The sequence below is a fragment of the Lissotriton helveticus genome, chromosome 4_1, assembly GCF_964261635.1.
Source record: "Lissotriton helveticus chromosome 4_1, aLisHel1.1, whole genome shotgun sequence".
Taxonomy (NCBI): Eukaryota; Metazoa; Chordata; class Amphibia; order Caudata; family Salamandridae; genus Lissotriton; species Lissotriton helveticus.
Window position 1 is genome coordinate 1630155217 of NC_136063.1, and position 24295 is coordinate 1630179511.

The window sequence follows — 24295 nt, forward strand, 5'->3', positions numbered from 1 at the left end:
GCAGTAAAGACCTAGGCCAGACGTTAACTAGGTCTACTACTGTCGATACTAGACTTAATTTTTGGGTTTGCCAGCTAAGCTCAGAGTTCGCTAGAAACTTTCTCGAATGTTCAAGGAAGGATGAACTCCCCTGATTAGACAAGAAGGGATTTAGTTTCTGACAACCATAGAACATGACAACTTTGCTCTCCCCTAATCAAGAGTCAATCTCGAGAGTCGTGTGAGCACAAGGCAATTATTTTACTCAGTCAGTACGTGCATTCTTAGTCTCATCAGAATGTAGAGAAAAGGAAGAGACGGGCGTGTTCAATAAAAGATGTTATTTAGTGATCAGTCTCTTTTCTCGTACAAGAGAAATGGATCGATATTATTGCAATACTTATAGTTAAGTAAAGTGCATACATTAGAAGCAATAGTATAAAATAATACTGTAAAAACATTGATATGGTTTCTGAGCCATATGATGTTTAAAATGATTAAAATATATTTACATACACATATACATTTGACTAAACGTACTCAACTGGTGTTTCTAAATACGCCTACCCCGTGTACCTGACCTAAGTCTAATGCGTGGGCGGGAATAGAAAGTTACAGTTTAGTTTAAGTTTGTTTTTGCCAAGTGAATAACTAAAGAATTCTCTAGGAGGGGTTATTCAGTTCTGTACCTGGAATTTAGGATGAATGAGGAATGGTATCTCTTTCTCTGCTCTCGATATTCCAGGCTGCCTGCGAGGGCTGCCCAGAAGCGCCGGTGCTGGGTCTCTCGGCTTGAGATAGCAGCGCGTCTCTCAGCGCGTCAGGAAGGCGGGGCTGCTGCCTGCGGGGTCTGCTTCTGCTCTCGGCTTCGGCAAGTATGGCTGCTCCGTCTTGTCACCACGCGTGTGTCTGCATAGGGCAAGGTCGGCAATATTTATACCTTAAAGGTGCCGAGATTGACGTAAGGATGGACATAGGTACGTCAATAAAGATGTCATACGACTTGCTCGTTAGCACATTCTTTACTAAAGTTCTCTGTGAAATCAAAACAATGGCCGCACGGATTATCCAGGTTGTCATAGGTTTGATTTGTTATGAGAACGTCGTATGCCTTATCAGGGGCTGGAGGAATATCGCTTGTCTAATTAGATCTCAAGCGTTATGACCTAATCAGATAACACGTTCCTGTGCCGTAGTGTGACTGCGTCAGATAACGGTATCTGCATCATGGGGGATTTCTTGCCTCATGGGCTGACTGTTAGTTAACTAGCTAGTAAGTTTAACCAGAATAGGGTCAGGAATAGGGGGATCGAATCAGAACCTATAGAAATACACGACACCCACTCCACGCTAACTATGGTCATATCTACTAATCTATGCATAGTATAACATAGTACAACATACTATAGAGTATAGTGTATACCTTACCACCCCAAAATACATAAATGCATTTCGAAATTTTCAAATATACTGAAAAATTGCAGTCATATATATTGTATGCACTTAAGCTATGAATTAGATGCAAAAGTGAACACGCATTGTTATGCATTATTGATTGTTGGTATATGAGAAATACACATGAAATGGCTCTTAATATGGCTATACAGAAAAAAAGTCGAAACCATTTCATCACATAAAATCTATTGCGAACACACCAGTGGGCAGCTAAAGTCTATATAAAGTCTATAAAGTATCTAAAATAGAAATCTTAGTTCTCTAGGAATAGTCTCTTACTTTAAGCAGAAAATCAGTGTCCCGGGAAAAAATATATAGAAAAATATTTTAGGGGCTTGCTGAAAAAAGTTGCTGTCCGTGAACTGGATTGTAATTGTTCATGTGACTTTATTTTTAAAGTTGAAGGCCGAATTCAGGGAACGCCGTGTGCGAGTTTACTCAAAAGTCTCTATTTCTGTTCCGGAGAGAACATCATATCATTCAGGCTTTCGAAAAAACTGTCAACAGCTTCATGGGAAAGTTCCACTAAGTCGGAAATAGGGGTAACCATGCATTCATGCGCATGATTGTCTCCATCGACATTCTGATTTGCATTGCTGACAGAAGGTCGTACCTGTTCGATGCTGCTTTCATCTTGAACTTCACTACTCTTCAATCGCAGTGGTGAAGATTCCAGGAATGCCGTCATCAGAATTGGCAGCCTTTGAGGGCAGCACAGTGCGTGAACCTTGGTAGGAACCAACAGTGTATCTGCATCCACCGGCGCATCCGATTGTAGCGTCAGACAGGTGTCTAACACGCATTCTTCTCCGCATAGCAGACACCTTAGTACAGGTAAAACACACCTTTGCCACATTGGTCGAAATGATAGAAACCAAGTCATGTTTAGGTCTCTAAGCCGGGATAGTCCCAGGATTTTTGATATCCGGTCCCGGTATCCAATGGCTAGGATCGTATCTTCCATTGTCGCGAGAGTTTGATCTGTGACATGGGTTGCCATAACGAAAAATAAGGACTAGGAATAGGATTCCCGCAATTAGTCCTAGGATCAGGGGAAGTCCGCCAAAAATCGAATGGACGAAGTCTGGAAAAATACCCAGTATGGCTTTGAATGGTGTTAATGCCATCGAAAATACTGTCTTAAATACCTTTGAGACCCCTGTGGTATCAGAAATATTTAAGATTTCGCTCAGGATTTCCGCGAAATGTACGGGGGAATTAGTTGATAATAATGTATGTATCTCTGCAGTCGTCCTTGCGACTTGTAGATCATACGTTTCTTTAGATGACGTGAGCCTTGTAGGCGTCTGAAGAAGCACTGTTTTCATTCTGCTTAAAGTGTCTATTCGAATAGAAGTAATTTTCAAACTGGGCCATGCCCTCGCCTCCCTGTCTGGAAAGGAGCTGGGGAACAAAGAACGTCCACAGCACTTGACCTTCGCCGTCGTAGTGACGAGATAAGGAGTCCCGGGCATAAGACTACAGCATCTGCGGTCTACAATAAGAATGTAACTCCCATTATAGAGTCTTTGAAAGAATGGTTCTATTTCAGTTGCAGGTGCGCCTTGCTGGTGACATGAAAGGTTGTATGAATTCCCTTCACAGGCTCCGTGCAAACTAATACCGTTACACAGAAGCGTGCCGCTTAGTGACATAGCACAATTGATGCCACTAAGAAACACTTTCTGTCCTTTGTTACTGATACATGCATGTGAATAGGGCAGGTTCCATGTTGTTTTAAGGTACCCCTTTCCCAATTTCTCGTACATGCCAGCCTGTATATATTTTTGGCAGTATTGAAACCTGAAGGTTGAGATTGGAATGTTTATGATTCCGAGGATTATCCATTCACTGACAGGTCGTTCTGACATTGTCAACGGTAATCTTTCTAGTTTTTCAATGCTCAAGATTGTATAATCAGCACCCTTCTGCGCCATACCGATTTGTCTATCAGTAAGGTTAAAGATTTGAAATAGTGACGTTGTGTTGATTAAACGCCAAGGCACATAGCCTGAACGCAGATTTTGTAACGTCCAGCCAAGCTGTACAATAGAACGCAATTGTGACTGACCATGTTGTAATAACAGTAAGTCTTGCGATAATATATCGATTGCTGAAGACACAATGCTGTCCAATGAAAAAATTCTGGAGGACAGAGTCATTAACCCATTGTCCACTACAGAAAGTGATTTTTCCAAATTAATACGGTCAATTTCCCGTATTCTTTCTGCTGTCTCAATTTGAGTAACCTTCCAGGCCTCATTGTATGCTGCATATACAGAGGCTGCTATGAAACGCTTTTGACGCTGTTTGCGTGGTCCCATTATGAAATCACGCAAGTCAGCACCATCAGTAAGTAAAGTTAGGTGTTGCTTAATTTCAGGCAGTGTGGAAGTTTGTAGCCATTGAAGGCATAATTTGCCCACACTGTAGGTTGTTATTATCCCTGGGTGATGTCTTTGGGGATATCTAGGGTCTGGCCTGTTCATTTTGAAACCCTGTGTTTTATTCAGGAATCTATCTTGACAGTTATTTGTATCTGTGGGCCAGATCAACCATTGTTTCCAATCAGGATGTGTTCTGTTTTGGTTAAGTATATGGTTTATGTCTATTTCTTCATCTGTTTCAGAGTTATTGCTAAACATTGTTGGCTTTGGAATAGACAGGTTATTTAAATCTTTGATTTTGGCTAAGCCAAGACAGGTGGTTTGTTGAACGGTGTCATTTAAAAATATCATCTGTTCTGGGATCATGCAGGCTCTAAACAAAGCTTCTATACCCTGTACTTGCCATTCTTTTGTACCCCAAACACTTTTCAAATCAACATGTTTGTCCCAATAATCAAATCCAAAAGTATTCATTTTTTCAAAGAAAGAATCTGAATATATCAATTTTGTGTTGGTTATCATGGTTTTCATCCCTGTCTTGTTTGACAATTTGTAATAAAATGTTTCAGCATTAGTTATGTTAAAACCTGAAAAATATGAATATTTGCCATACACGGTTCTAGAGCTCCCTTTTGGAGGTGTAGCACAATGTTCCCATTGATTAAAATTTAAAACATTTCTAGGTTGTGCAGATTTATGCAAGAAATGGTTACCATAATGGTTATAGCAGTACATGCTGTCATAATTTGTAGAACCCTGCAAATAATCATGTTTTGTAAATTTAGCAGACATTACTAAGTCAGACATCATATTGTTTATACTTTCAAAGTCCCAATCATCAGCAAATGAGTTTGGTTTTGCAAAGTCACTCAAGGAGATCTTGATTTGGTGTGGATATTTCAGGATCTCGACCGGACCATAAATTTCATAGTCAGTGTTGTCCCAGGCTACCCCACCAGATATTGGAATTGCTGTGAAGTTGGCTGAAGAAAGTTCTGAAGAAAGTTCTCTTTTCTCGACGTGTGAAGATGTGTGTGGTTTGAGGACCAAGTTGATGTTCTGACTTGCTGTGTCCATTTTAGCATATTTTCCCTCAATGAAGCGTCCCAAGGTAAATACCATGATGAGCCAAAGTATGAGGATAAATGCACCAAAACCCACCCAAAATTCAATCCATGGAGAAACTAGATATGTTTCTTTCAGTTGTTTCAAAAGTTCCTTCGCTTTGTCTTTAAAGGATTTTGATGTTGGCTGTGTCTTTTGTTCGCTGAAGCCTTCAGAGGAATCATCGAAGTTGATGAAGTAACCGGATGCAGTTCTGTCAATTGTTCCAATTGGTTCAGGATTTTTGTTTCTTGCATTTTCACTTGGTACTTCTGTATAGATTGGTGTGTCTCTGCTAAATGTCTTTATTTGGGTTTTCAGAGGTCTAAGTTCTATTGCATTGTTGCATAGTCCTTGTTGTTCTTCTGTAGGCGTTTCGAATGTGATGAGCCTCTTTGATAGGACCTCTGTACTGGTAGCAAACCTTGGTGTTCTGCTACTTATTGGGAGTCCACTTGGCCTACTGTTGGTTATCGGCCACATGTTGTGGTTTTACCAGGTCGATGGATACAACTCGGTTCTCCTTTTTTCCAGCAAGTGGCGGTAGTACAACTGATCTTGTCCCGTTGACAGACAATACAGGAACTGCTTTTCTGTAAGAAGGCCCAAATTCCTTCTTTACCGCGATCTTCTCCCTGACTAGATCCCCGACTTTTGGAATCCAGACAGGTCTTGCTGGGACAGGTGGTGATTCTTCAGTGGTCGTTGGCTGTTCTTTCAACTGTATGTTGCTCAGGTCTTTTCTTGTTTTGTTTAAGTCCTGCAAAATAGCCAAACGGTCTTTGACATCAAAGCTTTTTTCTGTTACCACTGAAGTCTGACTATCAAGGTCAGAGATCAACATCCTAGTTCCGAATAATAATTCGTACGGACTGAATCCCTTCAGAGAATTTCTTGGCAAGTTGTTTAGACTACGTTGGACACTTATTAGATGTTTGACCCACCCAGCTCCCGAACCTAATATCCTTTCTATTATAGATTGCTTTCTGTCTTGGTTTTTTCTTTACACCATCCCATACCCTCAGGAAGGAAGTGAGAAGATTCCCGCTGGGCTGTGCTCATTTGGCCATTCTTTCCCCCCCCCAGGCTGGATTGCCTGAGAAAAAGAAAAAAAATGGTCGAACGTAGCATGCTCTTAGCGTATATGCCATTTAGACTCGCAAATCTTGTATAACAGTCCGGACGTCAGCCGAGTGCTGTGGATCTACATTATAAGTGGGAACTAGCCTGTATATGTTAATCGCAAGCCATTCTTTTTAGTGGTGATGTTATCTGCCTTGATACGACGAGGTATTAAACTGCTTCTCTCCCCACTGCGATCTCTGTTGCAGTTTGGGCAGTTTTTTACAAACATGGTGTAGTGCAGGCTCATGCCTGGCCACCAGTACCGTGATTGTAATTCTTCCAGAGAATTTTTTAATTTAAGGTGTCTGAGACCCTCGCCCATGTGTGCGTCTGCGATTAACAAGTTTCTCCTGTCCATGTTTGGAATCACTCTATCCCCCACTCCAGGGATTCGAGCAAAAGGAATGGAGTTTGCATCTATGATGTATGTGTAATTGAGTGGATAGTTGATCGGTAACGCCGAGCAGTCGCCTTTTGATGACGTTTTTACTGCCAGCACTGTTTCGCCGTCAATGTATTTTAATGTACGCTTTTTTCGATCTACGGGAGCCGGTTTACTGGCTGCCGCTGCGGCTGTTTCAGCCAATGAATTCCCTACAACGTGAACGCCATCACGCTGGTGACTCAGTGAGTGTGTCACGTGAGTCTTTGGTAGTTCTTTTTTCAAAAGAGCTACTTGTTCCCAGAGCAGTCTCTGCTTTATTGGTGCATCTGTGTCATCTTTGTAACCGTTCTGAATCCATGTCTGCAAATCCTTGTTATATGCTTTGACGCAGAAATATGAATCTGACACTATAAGTGTCGGGAATTCGCGATCCGCATTATCTAGCGCCATTTTCAAAGCTAATATTTCAGTTTGTAGTTCTGAATTAGTTTCTACTGAGTGTGATTTTGTTAATAGAGGTCTTAGTTTACCTCCGTGCCACACTTCTTTTGTAATCTCACATGTGGGATTGTATGCATGTTCTCCCCAAACGGAGGGTTGAGCATGTCCGTCTGTATAGATTACACAGGCGTAATGTCGTAGAGGCAGAATGTCGATTGGCAGAGGATACGTTTTTTCATATTTTAGATTTTTTAATTCTTCTAGTTCTTAAAAGACTGTTAACCAGGCAATACTTGATAATTCATATCCTCCGTACTGGATTTTCAGATGGGCAATTCTGGACTTTTTGAAGTTGAATTTGTAACCCTCTGCAGCGAAACCAAGTATTATGGTGTTCACTCTTTTCAAGTGAGTTTCCAAGTCATCATCTGTTAAGTAAATGTCATCGACATAAGATAATGCTTCATCATCATATAGTTGTAGTAATTCTGTTACTCTCGCTGAGAATACCCCCGGGCTGTTCTTGTACCCCTGGGCTAACCGACAGAATTGTTTTTGAGTGCCATTTACTGAGAATGCAGTTAAATATCTGCTCTCTGGTGCTATGTTTTGACAAAAGAATCCGTTGGAGATGTCCAAGGTTGTTTTGTATTTTTTGCGCACTATGTTATTCATTAGTGCAGCACTGTGTGAGTTTTGCACTGCAAAAGTTTTGCAACATGTGTTAAGGTGTCGGTAATCCAAAACTAGACGATATGAATTGTCTGGTTTGGAGACCGGAAACAAAGGATTGTTCATTTGTGAGGTGCAAGTTTCAATCACCCCCTGGTATTCTAGCTGATCTAGTATTTCATTTACTTGTTTTTTAGCTTCTTGCTTAATTGGGTACTGCCTTTGTGCAGTAGGTTGTGATTTTAACTGGATTTTGTGAGGAGGAGAATCCTCATCCCATCCTACGTGATTTTTATATAAAGCAGGTGCTAAGGCCACTGCCCACTTTCTAGCAAGTGTATATTTTTTATGAATCGGTATTTGATTCGAGAAGGCAGGCATAATTACTTCTTCGCCATGAGGGCACTCCCTGACAAACTCTGGTGGCCAGTCTTTTTCAGCTAGAAGGATGTCATAGCCCTTGGATAGGTTATCCCAAAATAGTCCCCTTATTTTCCTAGTCTTATCTCCCTCTATACGTAATGTTATCTCGTATATTTTGTGGGGCTTGCTAACTCTGGTATCTGCAGTTTCCACTTGAAGGTATTCATTCGTGTCCACTGTCTCCAGATGATTCATAAGGACTTTGCGAGCTATGCTCACCTCTGCTGCGCTGTCTAGCATTGTCTGAGCCCATTCTCCGTTTTTCAGTTGTGTCCTCAGTATTCTCGGCATTGTTAACTACCTTGATACTGGCTACCTTCTTTTTTGGAAATTGTGATTTCTTTTTCAGTTGAGCAGGTTCCTTGTCTTTGGACTTGGCGTGCTCTTCTGATCGTCCTCTTCTTTCCGATTTCTGCGAGGAATTCTGAAAAGATTGAGACGGACGTGTATCAATGTCTTGATATCTATCAGGTTTTTTAATATTATCCCTATTTCTAAGGTTATATCTATTCCCAGAGGGTTCACTCTGAGGTGACCTTTGTCTCGGGTTTGGAGATTTCTCTCTTCGCCTAGGAGACCTTCCTCTGGACTGGAATTTCTTTTCTTTAGGATTGGATTGTTTATTTCCATCCCAGTTCTTTTTTGGTGAATTATTATTAAAAAATATTTTTTCTGGACTTGTAGTCAGTTGCGGTTTTACTGGTATTCCACCTAGACTATCTCTGCCTAGTTCTTCATAGGATTTTTCTATGATTCTGGCAATTTCAGCTGGTTGGTCTGCTATATCTGTCTCTTTTAACCTCTGGCGGATCGCCACGTTTGCTGCTTCACCCTTTATGTTGGCTAGTAATATAGCCGAGACCTGTTTGAAGTCTTTTAGTAATTTCATACCAAGAGTTAAAGCAGGTTCTGGACCGTATTCATCTTGAATTTGTTTTAGCACATCTGGTATTACCGAAATGGATGGAACACCGTGCGTTTTTGTGTAGATTGAAGCAAAGACTGTACCCCAAGTGTCACAGTCCTCAATGTGTGGTGCGATTCCCATTGGGAGACATATAGTCAGAATCCTGTGTTTTTCCAGCGGGGTGGTGTCAGGAAACACCGCCTCTATTTGGGTGATTTTCTGTGCCAACCAGAATGGTATCTGTTCCCGTTTAGCTGGAACTTTACCTAGGCAGGATTGGATGTTCTGTGGTGTGATTTTATTTGTGTTCCCCTGGTGAGGGGTCAGCTGTGGAAGTTTAATCGCTGGCTGAATTGTTGAAGTCCGCATTACATACTGAACTAATTGTCTGTGAATTTTTAGTAGTTGTTTTAGCTGTATTAATAGCTCTGGTGCAGTCATCTCGTCGATGTCTGGATGTGGTGTGTATCCGGCTAAGACCGGCCACGTTGCTCCTGGTCTTCCTAAAGGACCGAGCCTTGTAATGTGATTATTATGTTTTAGGGCGCCATCAAATAAGAGCAAATGCTCTTGGAATTTGAGTGGTACTTCCACCTCCTCGAAAGGAGTGTACGTTTCAGGAGGTTCCTCTACTTTGTAATAGTGGAAGTACTTTGTTACAGCATTTGCTGCTGGAAAATGTATCCATGTATAGTATACCTCTGTCTGCCGATATTCGTGTGCCTCAATTACGAATATGACTGTGCCACCTCTAGGTGTCAGTCCATTTTCTTTTTTTTTTTTTTTTTTTTTTTTTTTTGAAAACCTTTATTGTACAAAGAAAGCTCACAAATACGGGCCTACAACCCACGAGGGCTGGCCACCACATGGTAGACAACGTAGTAAATGAAAAACAAATTTTCAACAGGATAAGTCACCAGGAGCACAGGAGAAACAATAGGAGCATCGAGCAATCAGCAAGAACAGGACAATAAAAGGTTAATTTTCTAATGCGGGGTGGGGAAACAGAAGAATCATGGGCCGTGCAAAAAACAACCAGGGAGGGGCCGCGGCAAGCCGCCATCTTACGGTCACAGAATGACAAAAGAGGCCATACCAACATAGCTATCAAAGAGTATAAACGTAATCGGAATATAAAGAAACGACAATGGCATCAATCAAACCGCACCTACCCGTCGCCGCCCCCACCCAAAATGAGGAGACATGATCAAAAAGGCCCACATAATAAAAGACAATACGATACGCATCCCAACAAAATAAAAGGACCCCCATAAAGGAGGAAAAAGGGGAGAGGGAAAAAGGGAACGAAAGAAGGGACTCCCACCAAACCACGCACCCCCAGGAGTGAAAGCAGGATAATAGAGTCCGGCAAGCGACATAGCAAAAATCGATACCGAATTACCCAGCGAGCTACAATCAGATACATACCGGAATACGAAAGTCACAGAAACTCCCCAGGGGGATACAGGAGGAGACGGAGTCCCGGAAAAGGTGAACACACAAGAGCCATAGAACAAAAAAGAGAGGAAATAAGGGAGGAAAAAGACCCCCCAATACGGACAGACCCCCCCCAACCCACCCCTAAAGCCCACCCTGCACCCCTGCAGAAGGCTACGGCCTACCCCCCCGCAGCGTGCCTGTCGCCCTAATTAGAACCCGAAATATAGCGGAGCAAAGTTAAGTCGGAAACAAAGACAAAAATGGGAAGGGAAGAGAAGGAAACGAGGGATGGGAAACACACACAGACACACATGGGGGAGGGCCGGGAGACAGGAGTAAACGCACCCAGCCACCCGCCTGAGTCGAGGAGCCAAGTCCCCGGGAAGCCAAAGAACATCGGGTTAGAGTCTAGGGTCACCAGTCAATCACACAGAACCATACCGGGACAGGTTGACCATCCAAACCAGTGCAAGACTACCGCACACAGATGCCAATATACATTAGCCCTGTCCTTGTTTGTCCAAAGTGGAAACGGTCCGATCCAGCGAGGACCAGGTTACGAAGAACAGGAGACAGACAGCAGGAAGATCCAACGGCAGTCCGGAAAAGGCACGTAAAGTGGAACACGGACGATCCAGGAAAGTCACGAAGTGTAGCAAACGATGCAGGCACAAGTCCAAGGATATGTCCAGAAGAACCGACCCATCTGGGCCAGCACAGGAGACATCGCCGGGCAGCAGCGACCAAAAGGAAGCGGGAGAGTCATGAAGGCCAGGCCAAGTAAAATCCAGCTCCCGGGCCCGAGAGAACGAAGGTAGCGCAGGAGGAGGAGGCGCCATCAAGTTCCGTACAGCAGCAGACGCGGTCGGAGCCGGGGCCAATTCCGCCAGGATAAGTCCAGCCGCACCCCGCGGCGGCACAATCACGTCTGGCCGTGGGGGCTCAGGAGGCCCGCCGTGAGGAACCATCTCCGAAGCTAGGATAGGCGCGGTCACACAGAGCCGCCAGGAGAGCAGGGTGTCCAGTAACTCCGTAAGTGTAGGAGAACATTCACAGTATCGGGCACCCGGGCCATGCGGCGGGCCCCCAGCGCTCGCCCAGGCCCGGTCAAGACACTCGGGGTCGGCCGCCATTTTGAGAGTCCGACAAGGCAGCGCGGCTGTAAATCTCCGCCGAGGCGGCAGTAAGGCAAACAAAGTCCCGCTGACCGGCAACAGAGCACCCCGGGCAGGAAGGGGGGCCACCAGAAGAAAGGGATTCGCCGGCCACCCAACGCCGCCGGTCCCGTTCTCCGAGTCCGGGCGGCAAAATCAAAATGGCCGGACCGGAGAACAAAGGGAGAGCAAGCCAGACACACGAGGAGCTTCGACCACGGAAGGCAGCGCCTCCACCATAGGCCCCCTCCCCACAGGAATCGGCCAGGAAGGACCTCCGGCCCACACGAACAACGGCCCTCCGACCACCTCCTCCGCGCCCCGGAGGGCAGATCCGCAGGCTCCGTCTGGCCCGGGAGCCGGCAAGAAGATCCAGGCCAGTCCGCCTCCGACACCCCAACACAATCGGGGGCACTGCACCGGATCTACAGCAGCCAGGATAACCGGAACAAGAGGTAAGTGCCTGCAAAGCGTCGCAGCACCACCACTCAGCAAACAGGGCTTCCCGGGGCAGGATTACAGCAGGATAAATGTGAAAACCCAGGCGGGCGAACGGAGCCGAGCTAAAACGCGGCCATCTCGGTCGCGAGCTAGGCTCCTCCCCCCAGTCCATTTTCTATAAGTTTTAAGGTTATAGATCTCCTTTTAATGACCGGAATGAGTATTATATCCGCGTCTGCTGCTTGCATGGTAGCATCAGCATCTGCTATTTCAGTAGCTAATCTAATTGCCTCTCTTTCTCCATCACTGTCTCCCATTTTACTGACAGGATGGTATTATTTTTATTTGCAGATCAGGTTTCTTTATGGAAACAGAGATTAGGTGCACAATATTTTGGAACTGTTTTATCCTTCAACGTTGACTAGACCAAGAACCATACATAGGAGTTCCCTCCTGCGAGGTTTTGGAGGATATAATAACCTTTCACCCACTCCAGACGTCTTTGGAGTATTTGGGAAAAGGGGTCTGAGTGAGAAAGCACGACTGAGTTACTCTAAATGTCTTACGTTAGTTTTATCGCCCTTTCCAAACGCGTTGGGCGCCATGTAGTGTAGCTCCTATTTTCCCAATAGGCTCTGCGCATTGGAATAGTACCTACAGCAGTAAAGACCTAGGCCAGACGTTAACTAGGTCTACTACTGTCGATACTAGACTTAATTTTTGGGTTTGCCAGCTAAGCTCAGAGTTCGCTAGAAACTTTCTCGAATGTTCAAGGAAGGATGAACTCCCCTGATTAGACAAGAAGGGATTTAGTTTCTGACAACCATAGAACATGACAACTTTGCTCTCCCCTAATCAAGAGTCAATCTCGAGAGTCGTGTGAGCACAAGGCAATTATTTTACTCAGTCAGTACGTGCATTCTTAGTCTCATCAGAATGTAGAGAAAAGGAAGAGACGGGCGTGTTCAATAAAAGATGTTATTTATTGATCAGTCTCTTTTCTCGTACAAGAGAAATGGATCGATATTATTGCAATACTTATAGTTAAGTAAAGTGCATACATTAGAAGCAATAGTATAAAATAATACTGTAAAAACATTGATATGGTTTCTGAGCCATATGATGTTTAAAATGATTAAAATATATTTACATACACATATACATTTGACTAAACGTACTCAACTGGTGTTTCTAAATACGCCTACCCCGTGTACCTGACCTAAGTCTAATGCGTGGGCGGGAATAGAAAGTTACAGTTTAGTTTAAGTTTGTTTTTGCCAAGTGAATAACTAAAGAATTCTCTAGGAGGGGTTATTCAGTTCTGTACCTGGAATTTAGGATGAATGAGGAATGGTATCTCTTTCTCTGCTCTCGATATTCCAGGCTGCCTGCGAGGGCTGCCCAGAAGCGCCGGTGCTGGGTCTCTCGGCTTGAGATAGCAGCGCGTCTCTCAGCGCGTCAGGAAGGCGGGGCTGCTGCCTGCGGGGTCTGCTTCTGCTCTCGGCTTCGGCAAGTATGGCTGCTCCGTCTTGTCACCACGCGTGTGTCTGCATAGGGCAAGGTCGGCAATATTTATACCTTAAAGGTGCCGAGATTGACGTAAGGATGGACATAGGTACGTCAATAAAGATGTCATACGACTTGCTCGTTAGCACATTCTTTACTAAAGTTCTCTGTGAAATCAAAACAATGGCCGCACGGATTATCCAGGTTGTCATAGGTTTGATTTGTTATGAGAACGTCGTATGCCTTATCAGGGGCTGGAGGAATATCGCTTGTCTAATTAGATCTCAAGCGTTATGACCTAATCAGATAACACGTTCCTGTGCCGTAGTGTGACTGCGTCAGATAACGGTATCTGCATCATGGGGGATTTCTTGCCTCATGGGCTGACTGTTAGTTAACTAGCTAGTAAGTTTAACCAGAATAGGGTCAGGAATAGGGGGATCGAATCAGAACCTATAGAAATACACGACACACTGAATTCCAATGTACCACAAGATCCCAGGGTATGCCTGCTGAATGTCTGGGGTCCTACTGATCTAACACATTATGACAAGCTGTGGGTCACGATAGGCTGCATGGTGGCCAAGCGTGACATTGCGCAGAGGTGGGGTGCGGCAGAGCTCCCTACACTGGCGCTGTGGCTCAGAAACATGGACACGATCATGATAACGGAAAGGGCGGTTTATAAGATGAGAGACAATCCCCGTAAATGGAATGGAGTCTGGCTGAAATGGAACTCATACAGAGGGGACATTTGTGATCCTTTGCCGGAGAATGATAGCGAGAGCTCGGATGAGGACACTGACACTGACTAATTGTGGGGGTGTATATCATGCTACGTGCGGAGGCCCTACTCAGAGTACATGACGATACGGGAGAATGTGGGGGGGGGCGGACACGCAAGAGGGTGGTGGGGTGTGAGGTGCATGACATTGAAGAATGCCAGTAGCTGCATACCTAGCTATTCCGTGATCATTGATGTCTCGATTGATGCTGAGCCTTTTTTGCCTAGTTCTTAGTTATGTTGTTTCAAAAATACAAAATGCAAGCGAAAAATTCTGTGTGATGTAATATGGCTTCGGTATGTTCTTCCTGCCCGGTATAATCCATGCTCGAATTGTCAGAAGGTTCTACAGCCTATGAGTGTTTACCGTACTGTCATGTTTAACGTATCTGGCCTTCCCATTTGGGGGCACTTGAATGTAACATAACCATAAAATGCCAATAAAGTCTTGCTGTTAAAAAAAAAAAAATAGTTTACAAATAATATACACAGCTCTACAATCTTATTTTTACAACACTAATTGTAAATTAAAATGGTTACTAACAACTACATTGGACTTCAGTAATTTAGACAGTATCCTCCATTTGGTACAAAAGTACTCCTTGTTAAAATCTCGGTCACATAAACATTTGGACATATATGTTAAGGCAGCTGTTACGTATTTAGTCACAAGATCTTCAAGACTGCAATACAGTTTTGAAATACAAACTCAATGTATTGTCCTCTCGTTAATAAATATATGACTACATTTCACATGCAATCCCATGTGTACTATTCTCAAATACCATCAATATTATCCATCAACCATGTGATGTTTATCACCATGCTAAAAAGTCATAACTAAGTTACCTTGCAGAAGTATTTGAGGACGGCAATAGGTGCAAATTACACAAACACCAAGAACCATATTCTGCAAAGAATGAGTAAGAGCCAAAAGAAGGCGAAAAGAACAGAGAAAGGAAAAAAAGGGGTGAGGTCTATTGGTTGCTTACATCCATCAGACCGGACAGAAGTGAGTCTTACTTTTGTTGCTTACTTTTTATTCACTCATCGCACAATGCGGTTCTTTGTTTTTATGAGAGATGAACAATATAACGCAATTTCAATCTGGTCATACTTGTAGAGTTCAACTTGTCACCTGAGAGCGTATCCAGGCGCTTGCTGCATGTTTCAGTTGAACAGCCAGGTCTTGAGCCATTTCCAGAAGTAGGTCAACAAGGGTGCGGTGCATAGGTGGAGGGTTTTCCGGGCTTTGGCGGCGAGGTGGGAGAAGGAGTGTCCTCTGGCACGGCAGCAGTGAATGCGAGGGATCTGTGTAAAAGTGAGGTGTGCAGTGTGGAGTGGAGGTTAAAGGGGGTCGGTGTAAGTGCATGTGATGGTTCATGTAGATGGGTCCTTGGTTGTGGAGGGCTTTGTGGGCATGGGTCAGGAGCTTGAAAATACATCTCTTCAGGCCCGGGAGCCAGTGGAGGTCCTTTCAGGTGCTGGGTGATGAGGGTTCTCTTGGGCAGGTTGAGGATCAGTGTGGGTGCTCCTTTCTGGATAGGCTGGAGTCTTTGCATAAGTTCAGTGGTGGTACCTGCATAGTGAGCATTGCCATAGTCTAGTTGGCTGGTGATGAGGGCCTGCTACACCGCCTTCCTGGTGCTGGTGGGGAGCCACTTAAAAGGTTTGCAGAGCATGAGGAGCATGTGGAAGCAGGCTGAGGAGATGGGGTTGACCTGACGTTTCATGGAGAGTTTGATGTTGAGGATGATGCTGAGGTTGTGGGTGTGGTCTTTCAGCAAGAGGGTGAGTCAGAGGTCCGATGGCCACCAGGAGTCGTTCCATATGGCAGTGTCTTTGCCGAATATCAGAACTTCAGTTTTGTCTGTGATGAGCGTCAGGCAGTTGTCCTTCATCCAGAGTTAGATGTTCTTTATTCAGTTGTGGAAGTTGCTCTTCGTCGAGGTGGGGTTGGCTGAGAGTAAGAGGACGAGCTGAGTGTCATCAGTGTTTGAGATGATGTTGATGTGTGATCTGATGATGTCTGTGAGAGGTGTCATGTAAATGTTGAAGAGGTTTGGGATGAGAGATGAGTCTTGGGGGACAATGCAGATGGTGTGCTTGGCTTGCAATGTGAAGTGAGAGAGGCGGACTCTCTGGGTGCGTCCTGTCCTGTGAGAAAGGATGCCATCCATCTGAGAACATCATCAGTGATACCAATCTGGCATATGCGATTGATGACCAGTTTATCAAAGGTAGTCATATAGTTCTTACTAAGAATGAATATGATCATTTTATAGTTTAACATTTTATTGCAGCATTGAAAGTTGTCCTGATGAAACAGGTAACGGTTGTATTAACATACATGTACAAATATTTCTGTGACCAATATTAAAATGAAGAATGTTGTTATAGTTTATGAAGGATATTCTCTAGGTTCTTAGATTTCGAATTTATTAGTCATCAAGCACTTTAATTTACATAATTGTGCTATCCAAACTCATTGTAAAAATTGAGACTCTTAGGTTTCATATGGTGGGCTACAAAAGTTGGCAAATGAGGAACATTTAAGCAGCAAGTTCTCTTTGGGTTCAGCACCTTTAATGCTTCTAAACTGTGTGACTACTTGCGTATTTGATAACAGATGTGCGATACCCTCCTCACAGCTGCTTTGTCTGAAAGCGCTCTACTTAAGGTTAATGCCCCGCCGAATGCCCTTGTCTCTGCCCTAAATCTGGCACAATTATATCTATTATCATCGAAGCTACAAGCTCAATTTCATAAAACCGCATTCTTCTTGTACATAACACCCAGTAGGGTTGCTAAATGGACTTCCGGCCCCGGGGCAAAATGCCCGCGCTGCGCTGTGTACAGTGCAGATGCTGTACACCTGTTTGCCACCTGCCCTAAACTTCAATCATTGATCCAAGAGATACAAAACGTTTTGAGCAATATTCTCTTGTTAGATATTCAACTTTCCCCTTATACAATCCTGTTGGGGATATATGGCCAAATAGACCCAAAATCCGGCGGCGCATTAATCTTTGTTGCAATGACTATACAACGGATCTGTATAGCTTCCTATTGGAAAGACTTGAACCCTCCATCGTTTGGCCAATGGCAAGCAAGGCTATTTGCCACATACAGGCTGGAGCGGGCAATCTACTCAAAAAAAGGCCAGAGGGCAAAGAAACGGGGTATAACTGTATGGGGTCCTATGACCAACTGGATTGAGGCTATAAACCGCTAAGTTTCTTTTTCCTTTTGTCTGTCCAGGAATTCACTAACTTTCGTCTGCCAGAAATAACCCGCTTACATACTTGTCAGGGACAAAAAAAAATATAAAAAAAAAAAAATGACGTACGATTGTAGTGTATGTATTGGCTTTACTTAAATGCATATATGTATTTGGCTTTTGGTTTTTCCCCTTTTCTTTTTTTTTAATGCTGTATTCAGCGAACCCGGGGGGTGGGGGGTTGACTCGGAAGTAACTAATTAATGATTTGTAACTGTCAGAATTTTTTTTTTTTGCTTTAATAAAAATTAAAAAAAATACAAAACTGAAAGCGCTCTACAATATTAATAACATTAGTCTTTATATCTGCTGTTTGAAATATACATTTCAAAAGGACAAAAACTATAGATTTCACTGGTTTTCTCCATTTTTGTCCGACCTTGACTTAAAAATGCTGCCCAGACTTGTAAAATACTTGCCAAGTGGCACCCTTAGGTACGAGTGAGCATGCACGCAAGCCCACCTGCCTTATATGTGAAAGCACACACAAGTTAAATTAATACTGTACCTTCGAGTTGCGTCGCATGAAAGGAAATCCCACGCTGCACTTCAGGAAGTCCGACTCCAGCAGCTCACAGGAAGTGCCCTTCTCTTCCTGACAAGGAAAGGAACAATAACAAATGTGAGTGTTTTAGGGGAAGCTGAACAGCACTAATGATAACAGGCAATTTAGTGCAAATGAAGTAGATGACAAGCGAGGAAAAAAACTAGTCAGCGGAGTGGAGAGGTCCAGGGGAGATCCCGCCACCATCATGTGGTCACCATCAACCCCCACATGATTATCCAAGACAAAACAAGGCCTTAACAGGGGAAATTATGTACTTGATAAATCTGCCTTGAAGGAAAATTAGCGTGTATCTATTGTTGCACTAGGAGATAAAAAGCCCCAGCTGAATATGGCGCTCACACAGCATAACTTCATCTTCAGGAAAGGGAAAGAGAAGAACTTGAAGGGATCAAGGCGACCAGCATCAACATTGCAACCTGAAAAACATCTGGAAACAAAATGAAGTCTGGTGGAACTGGAACACCCCTAACTGCATCAATAGCGGAGGTCACACACTGTCATTTAAGTTTAGAAGAGGTGCCAGTTCACGCTACTGACCCATGCATACAAGGCCCTTCACAACCTTGGACCGCCCATCATAAACCATGGCCTGAAATTTCATCAACCTTCCAGACAACTGAGCTCTGCCTCCCTCTTGCTTGACCACCCCACCCCGCCTCAACAAAAGCACAAGTAGAGGACACTCCTTCTCCTACCTCGCAGTGAGGACATGGAACAGTCTCTCCCTCCAACTTCTGATCTCCCCTTCCCTACCGGGATTCTGAAAAGATCTCAAGACCTGCTATTCAAATGAGCCACTCGGACCCTGCAAGCACCTGGATACCATCTCGGGTGATTAGCTTTTCTGTAAAAGTCGAATGATTCATTGATTGAACCAATTACATTAAGTTAACAAAAAGTTTCCCTACCAGATACTGCAAAAAACATTTGACTCAATTTTCATAAATAATTATATTTTATAATGCACATGTCTTTGCTGGAAGCTACAATCTAAACACAAGGGGGTAGAAAGTGGGGAGAAAACCTTATTTTAAAGCGCATCCAGACATGTCTTGTTGTATTCCGAGTCTTCTCTTTCTACACCGTTTAACTCCATGTTGCTGGTAAGACATGATGCAATGTATAAAGGTGTATTATTTTTGGGGAGCCGTCCCCAGAGGGTGGTGTCAGTCATTGCCCTTAATGGCTGCCTGGTAGTGTCTAGCCGCTGTTTGATTACTCCCATCCAATTCCACTGACTTAGTTCAAGGATAGTTTTGGATGAACATATGTAATCATGATATTTCTCACAATTTTTACTTAATATGTAGCAAATTAGCAATGATATGGTTTACACTGTCCTACAGCGGGTGAGATGGTTCTGATAGGAGACCTGTGGCACCAGGAGACGCCATTTAGTGGAAGGGAAACTCCTTCCACTCTAAGAAGTATTGGGAATGACAGCGCTGGTCGAATGGGCATCAGTGGTACCTGGCATCCCTACAGGAAATGAGAAACAGGGGGCCGCTGCACTCCTAGGGTAGATAGGGTAATATGATAGGTAATCAGAGAAAGTTCAGTCTTTTAGGGTGTTCAGGGTGAGCCCCTACTGTCCAGGAGGGGCCAAAAAGATGATGAACAAAGGAGTGCTCAGGTTACCCACCTTACGCTTGTAAGGTTCTTTGTTCATCCCTACAGGAAAAGCAGCATCCCTTGAGGAGAAGCAGCAGAAGCATCCCTACAGGAGAAGAAACATCCCCTAGCTGATCAGAAGTAAAACATTTATCAGCGCTAGCCCGCCAGCACAAGGAGGCGACTGAACTGAGAGGCATATTTACGAGGAAATGGTGCAGCATGGCGCTGCTGCAAATTTTGCAGCGCCGCACCTTGTCATTTCAAAGAAGCAGGTATGTGCCGTATTAACAAGATTATGGCGCACCTCTGTGTTTTCCCTTGAGCTGGCGCTAAAAACAGCTGCCTAGCGCCAACACAGACACCCTTGTACCATAATATAATGGTGCCTGCGTTGCAGGAGTGATTGTTCATGTGCAGGAAGGTGACTCTTCCTGCACATAAACAATCAATAATTGTATAATGATTGTTTTTTGCTCTTTCTATGTGTGCTGCAAATTGCCGGACACATAGAAAAAGCAAAAAAGAGGCTCTTGCATGGCGTTTGTTTTTGGTGCTGCCTCAGATTTACAAAACCTTGTAAATCTGGAGCAGCGTCAAAAAGCAATGGGTGTGTGTTGCTGTGGAACACCCACAGCAACACCCATTGCACGCCTCTTTCACACATAAAACTGCGTGAAAGTGTACCATATTTACAAAGTGGCGTTAAGCCACAAGAAGTGGCTTAATGCCATTTTGTTAATATGGTGCAGGGCACTGCGATACTCGAACAAAGGAACAAGCATTGGCATAGCCAATAGGTCTCGCATTTGGGACCTTATAAGTATTTAGTTATGCAGCACAATATCCTTGGTGCAACAACATTAACTGTTGCATGGTTGAACACTTATAAGGTCCCAAAGGCGAGACCTATTGGCTACGCCAATGCTTGTCTTTTTGTTGTGATTGATTTATGTTATTCCATTTTGTTGGTGCATTCGACTGTATTGTTGTATTGCATTGAATATTTGTCGGTGTTTTAATGCTGCATTGTTTTGTTATTTACGCCAAAGTGCGGTTATTCAAGGGTGTTGTAATATGGGTTTGTGTTATTGAAGTATTGCAACTATAGTTGGTCTTCTTAAATATACATACATATTCTTGTCACACATTAAATCCTTAAGATAATCTGATTGAGGAATAAGGTGGTAAAAGGTGTTTGCACTAGTCACAAGCCTTATTACTCACCATCGACATGCAAACGGATTATCTTCAAAAGCCACTTGCTCCGTTATTTGGAGGAGTTACTATGGCCTTGGGTTGCTACTTGGCACACTGACCAAAGAAGAAAGAAAAGCTGAGCTGTCTTATTGGGATCAACATTTCGTTACCCGCAGACCACGGCATAGTGCAATCTCGAGCGTTTAAAGCATTGAGGTATCTATCCCATCATCGAGAAGAAAAAACTAGACCCATTGTGATCAACTGAAGGCACGCAGCAATTGCGCTGCTTGCTCAGGAGAGACGGTACGATAAACAGAGTAAAATGTGGCAGGGCGCCTGATACAACGCGTGGAATACGGACTGCCATCGAAATAATTGCATCGAGATCAGCCCTCATTGACTTGTAAATAGTGCAGAGTGAGAGAAGACCTGCGCCGAGTGAGTGTCAGACAGGAGGATCACATGCTGCCAGCTCTGCACAGTGCGATAGACTGTAATATGAAAGGGAGAGCACACAGTGAGTCGAGTGTATAGCCTTTGAACCGAGTTGTGAGTCAGACAAAGCACTGCAGAGCCACAGTGTGCAGAAGCTGGTGCTTGACTGCAGCAACAGGACAACAAGTTTAAAAAAAAAAAAAAACACTGGGAGGGGGGAGGAGAAACACGAGAGACGGCCTGCGGCCGTCAAAGTGAAAGTACAAGGAGAAATGCGACACGGCGGAAAAAAAACCCACTGGGAGTGGGGGAGGAGAAACACGAGAGACGGCCTGCGGCCGTCAAAGTGAAAGTACGAGGAGAAATGCGACACGGCGGGCAGGGGAGGGGGCGGAGCGGGGAGAGCGGCATGAGGGTGTGAAGCAGCAGGGGCCTGAGACGCGGCCGCCTTTGATGTGGTAATGCGAGGCAGGCAGGCAGGCGGCTGGTGGCATTGTGCACGCGCTTTCACATGCACTGCAAGAAATCGCCAGTGGAATCGCCAGTTAGGTAAACTCTCGATAAGCCCCTATATATCTCGCTCCCGCTCAATGCGCATGCGCATTGAGATAGGTCGCTCGACCTAAAAAGGGACGTTCCAGTGGCCCAATCCCCTTGTAGGAAGAGGAAGAGGAACTGCTGTGGAACTGCTTAAAGTAAGGACATAGGGCCGTGAGTGAGGAGAGTGGAGTGACCGGGATGAAGATCCTGGCAGTGGAGAGAGGCCAAGAGTAAAGAGAGGTTTGGAGTGGAGACAGGCTGGGTGTGAAGACATCAAGGAGCAAAGAATGGCTGGAAGAGGAAAGGAGCGAGAGTGAAGGGAGGCAGGGATTGAAGACAGGAGGGAGTGTCGATGGGCGAGAGTGCTGAGAGGCGTGCTGTGAAGACAGGCAGGACTGAAGAGAGGGAGGCAATGAAGAGAGCCTGCGAGTGAAGAGAGCTCGGGGTAGGAGACTTGCAGTATTATAGTAGTTTGGATGGACTTTAGCATGTGTAATGGGCGAGTTTTCTTGTATTAAATCTTACTTTTCAGAGTAAAGTGTAACTGTCCAGCATTACATTTGTGTTCTTACTGTAATGTCCGATTGGAAATATGGTTTACAGTCAGCCTTGGATTATTACTACAAAACACCCAGTTTGGGTCTATTTTCTCGCCATACAGAAGAAAAAACATTTTTTTATTTGCTTCATGTCCATGACTCTTTTTACAAATGTTGTCTCGCCTAGATGAGATATTGCTCACACCATGCAAATTTAGGGAAATACTAAAACTTTTTGTTGTCGGAAACCGGAATCCACCAAACAAAACATTGTGGTATCCCGGCTGAGGCGTATCCACAACTTCTGCAGTCTGTGCATTGGCACCGGTGCCGAAAGGCAGGAGAGGCTCACAACCGGCTACAGATTTTCAGAAGTGTAGTGCATATGGTCACGTTTTTGTAAGAATTGTGCGCCCATCTCTGGCTGCATGGTACTGGTCAGTCAAACTCAGATAAGTTTCCAGCAAAGAGCACAATTGCATTGCTGTATGTGCTACATGCCCCATTTTTAGTTACTAAGAAAATCAATAGGACATATGCTGTCTCTGCTCCACCAACATGGTGATGAAGGACAGTCTCATTGAACGTAGAATTGTCTGAGTGAGACTTACATCTTCTACCTGTTGATAATTATTGAGCATGGGTGGAATTTGCGAATTCGTGATACGTGAATTAGCGCGAATTCGTAATCGCAATTCGCAAAAATCCGCCAAATTTCGCGAGCTTGCGGAAATTTTTTTTGAGAGTTTGCGAGATTTTTTTACCAGTTCGGGAACGAGAACTTGCGCATGCGGTCGCAAGGGTTGCGAACATGTTGTTTCCACTTAACCAGCCTGCTCGCGATGCCTTTTTACTGTTTCGGGTCGCAATGATGTGTTCGCAATTTCCTGTTTCGCATCGCAATGATGTGTTCGCATTCGCAATTTCCTGTTTCGGGTCGCCATGACGTGTTCACTATGGCGCGTCGCTCGGCCAGCTACCAAAATCTCGCAGCGCATGCGAACAGGGAGGAAAACTCATCAGCGAACGCAGAATCATGGTAAGTCAATGCCGCTCGAGCGAGGTTGTATTTTTGAAGCGAGAACAAGAAAAAAAAATCCGCGGATTTTTTGGCAATTTCGCGCATTTCGCGGATCGCGAAATTGCCAAAAATTTGCAAAATCCGCGAGCGGAACAATTTTCCGCCCATACTTAATAATTATGGAAATGTCTACCAAAAAGATTGCAAGATTTAAACACTGTGCTACTCTATTAGTTAGTGTTCCTATGCTTTGTATTTTAAAGCCTCTTTGGTCCAAGTCGGAAAAAACATGTTTAGAAAAGATGACCGTGGTTCCGATACTACTTAGTGTCAACCCCTGTTAGGCCTGGCATCTTTTGGCGTGGTTTCCAGTCTTTTTGCCTCTGACGTCCTGTTATTGACTGTGTGCTGGATTTCGTTTTTTTGTTGGTTTTAGGACTCTGGACACTTTACCTCTGCTGACCAGTGCTAAAGTGCACGTGCTCCCTGTCTAAAATGTAATGGTATTTGATTTCTCCATGATTGACCTATTTGATTTAATAGTAAGTGCCCAGTACAGTGCACCATGTGTGCCCAGGGCCTGTAAGTCGAATACTACCAGTGTGCCTGCAGCACTGATTGTGCCACCCACGTGAGAAGCCCTGCAAACATGTCTCAGGCTTGCCACTACAGTGTCTGTGTGTGCAGTTTTAAACTGCCCTTTCTACCTAGCAAGTGCACCAACTTGCAGACTGGCCACCTGCTGTGGACAACAATGATCAACGTCCAATGACCTTTACATACATATGACCTGCATGCGATGCTGCAGGACTGCTTTTTTATTACTTTATTATACCGTTACAAAACCTAGCTTTATGCATACTTTTGAAAATACACATTGGGAAAAATAAAAAAT

The 24295-nt window shown here is 44.2% G+C and overlaps 1 protein-coding gene across 1 annotated transcript in view; it reads right to left on the minus strand.

The window, feature by feature from the left end:
* The window catches only part of ITGA9 (integrin subunit alpha 9), a 913294-nt gene that overhangs the window by 230769 nt on the left and 658230 nt on the right, over positions 1-24295 (minus strand). Inside the window, exon 19 of the mRNA XM_078688268.1 lies at positions 17992-18078. Coding sequence (XP_078544394.1) covers positions 17992-18078 — 87 coding nt within the window. The remainder of the gene's footprint in view (positions 1-17991; positions 18079-24295) is intronic.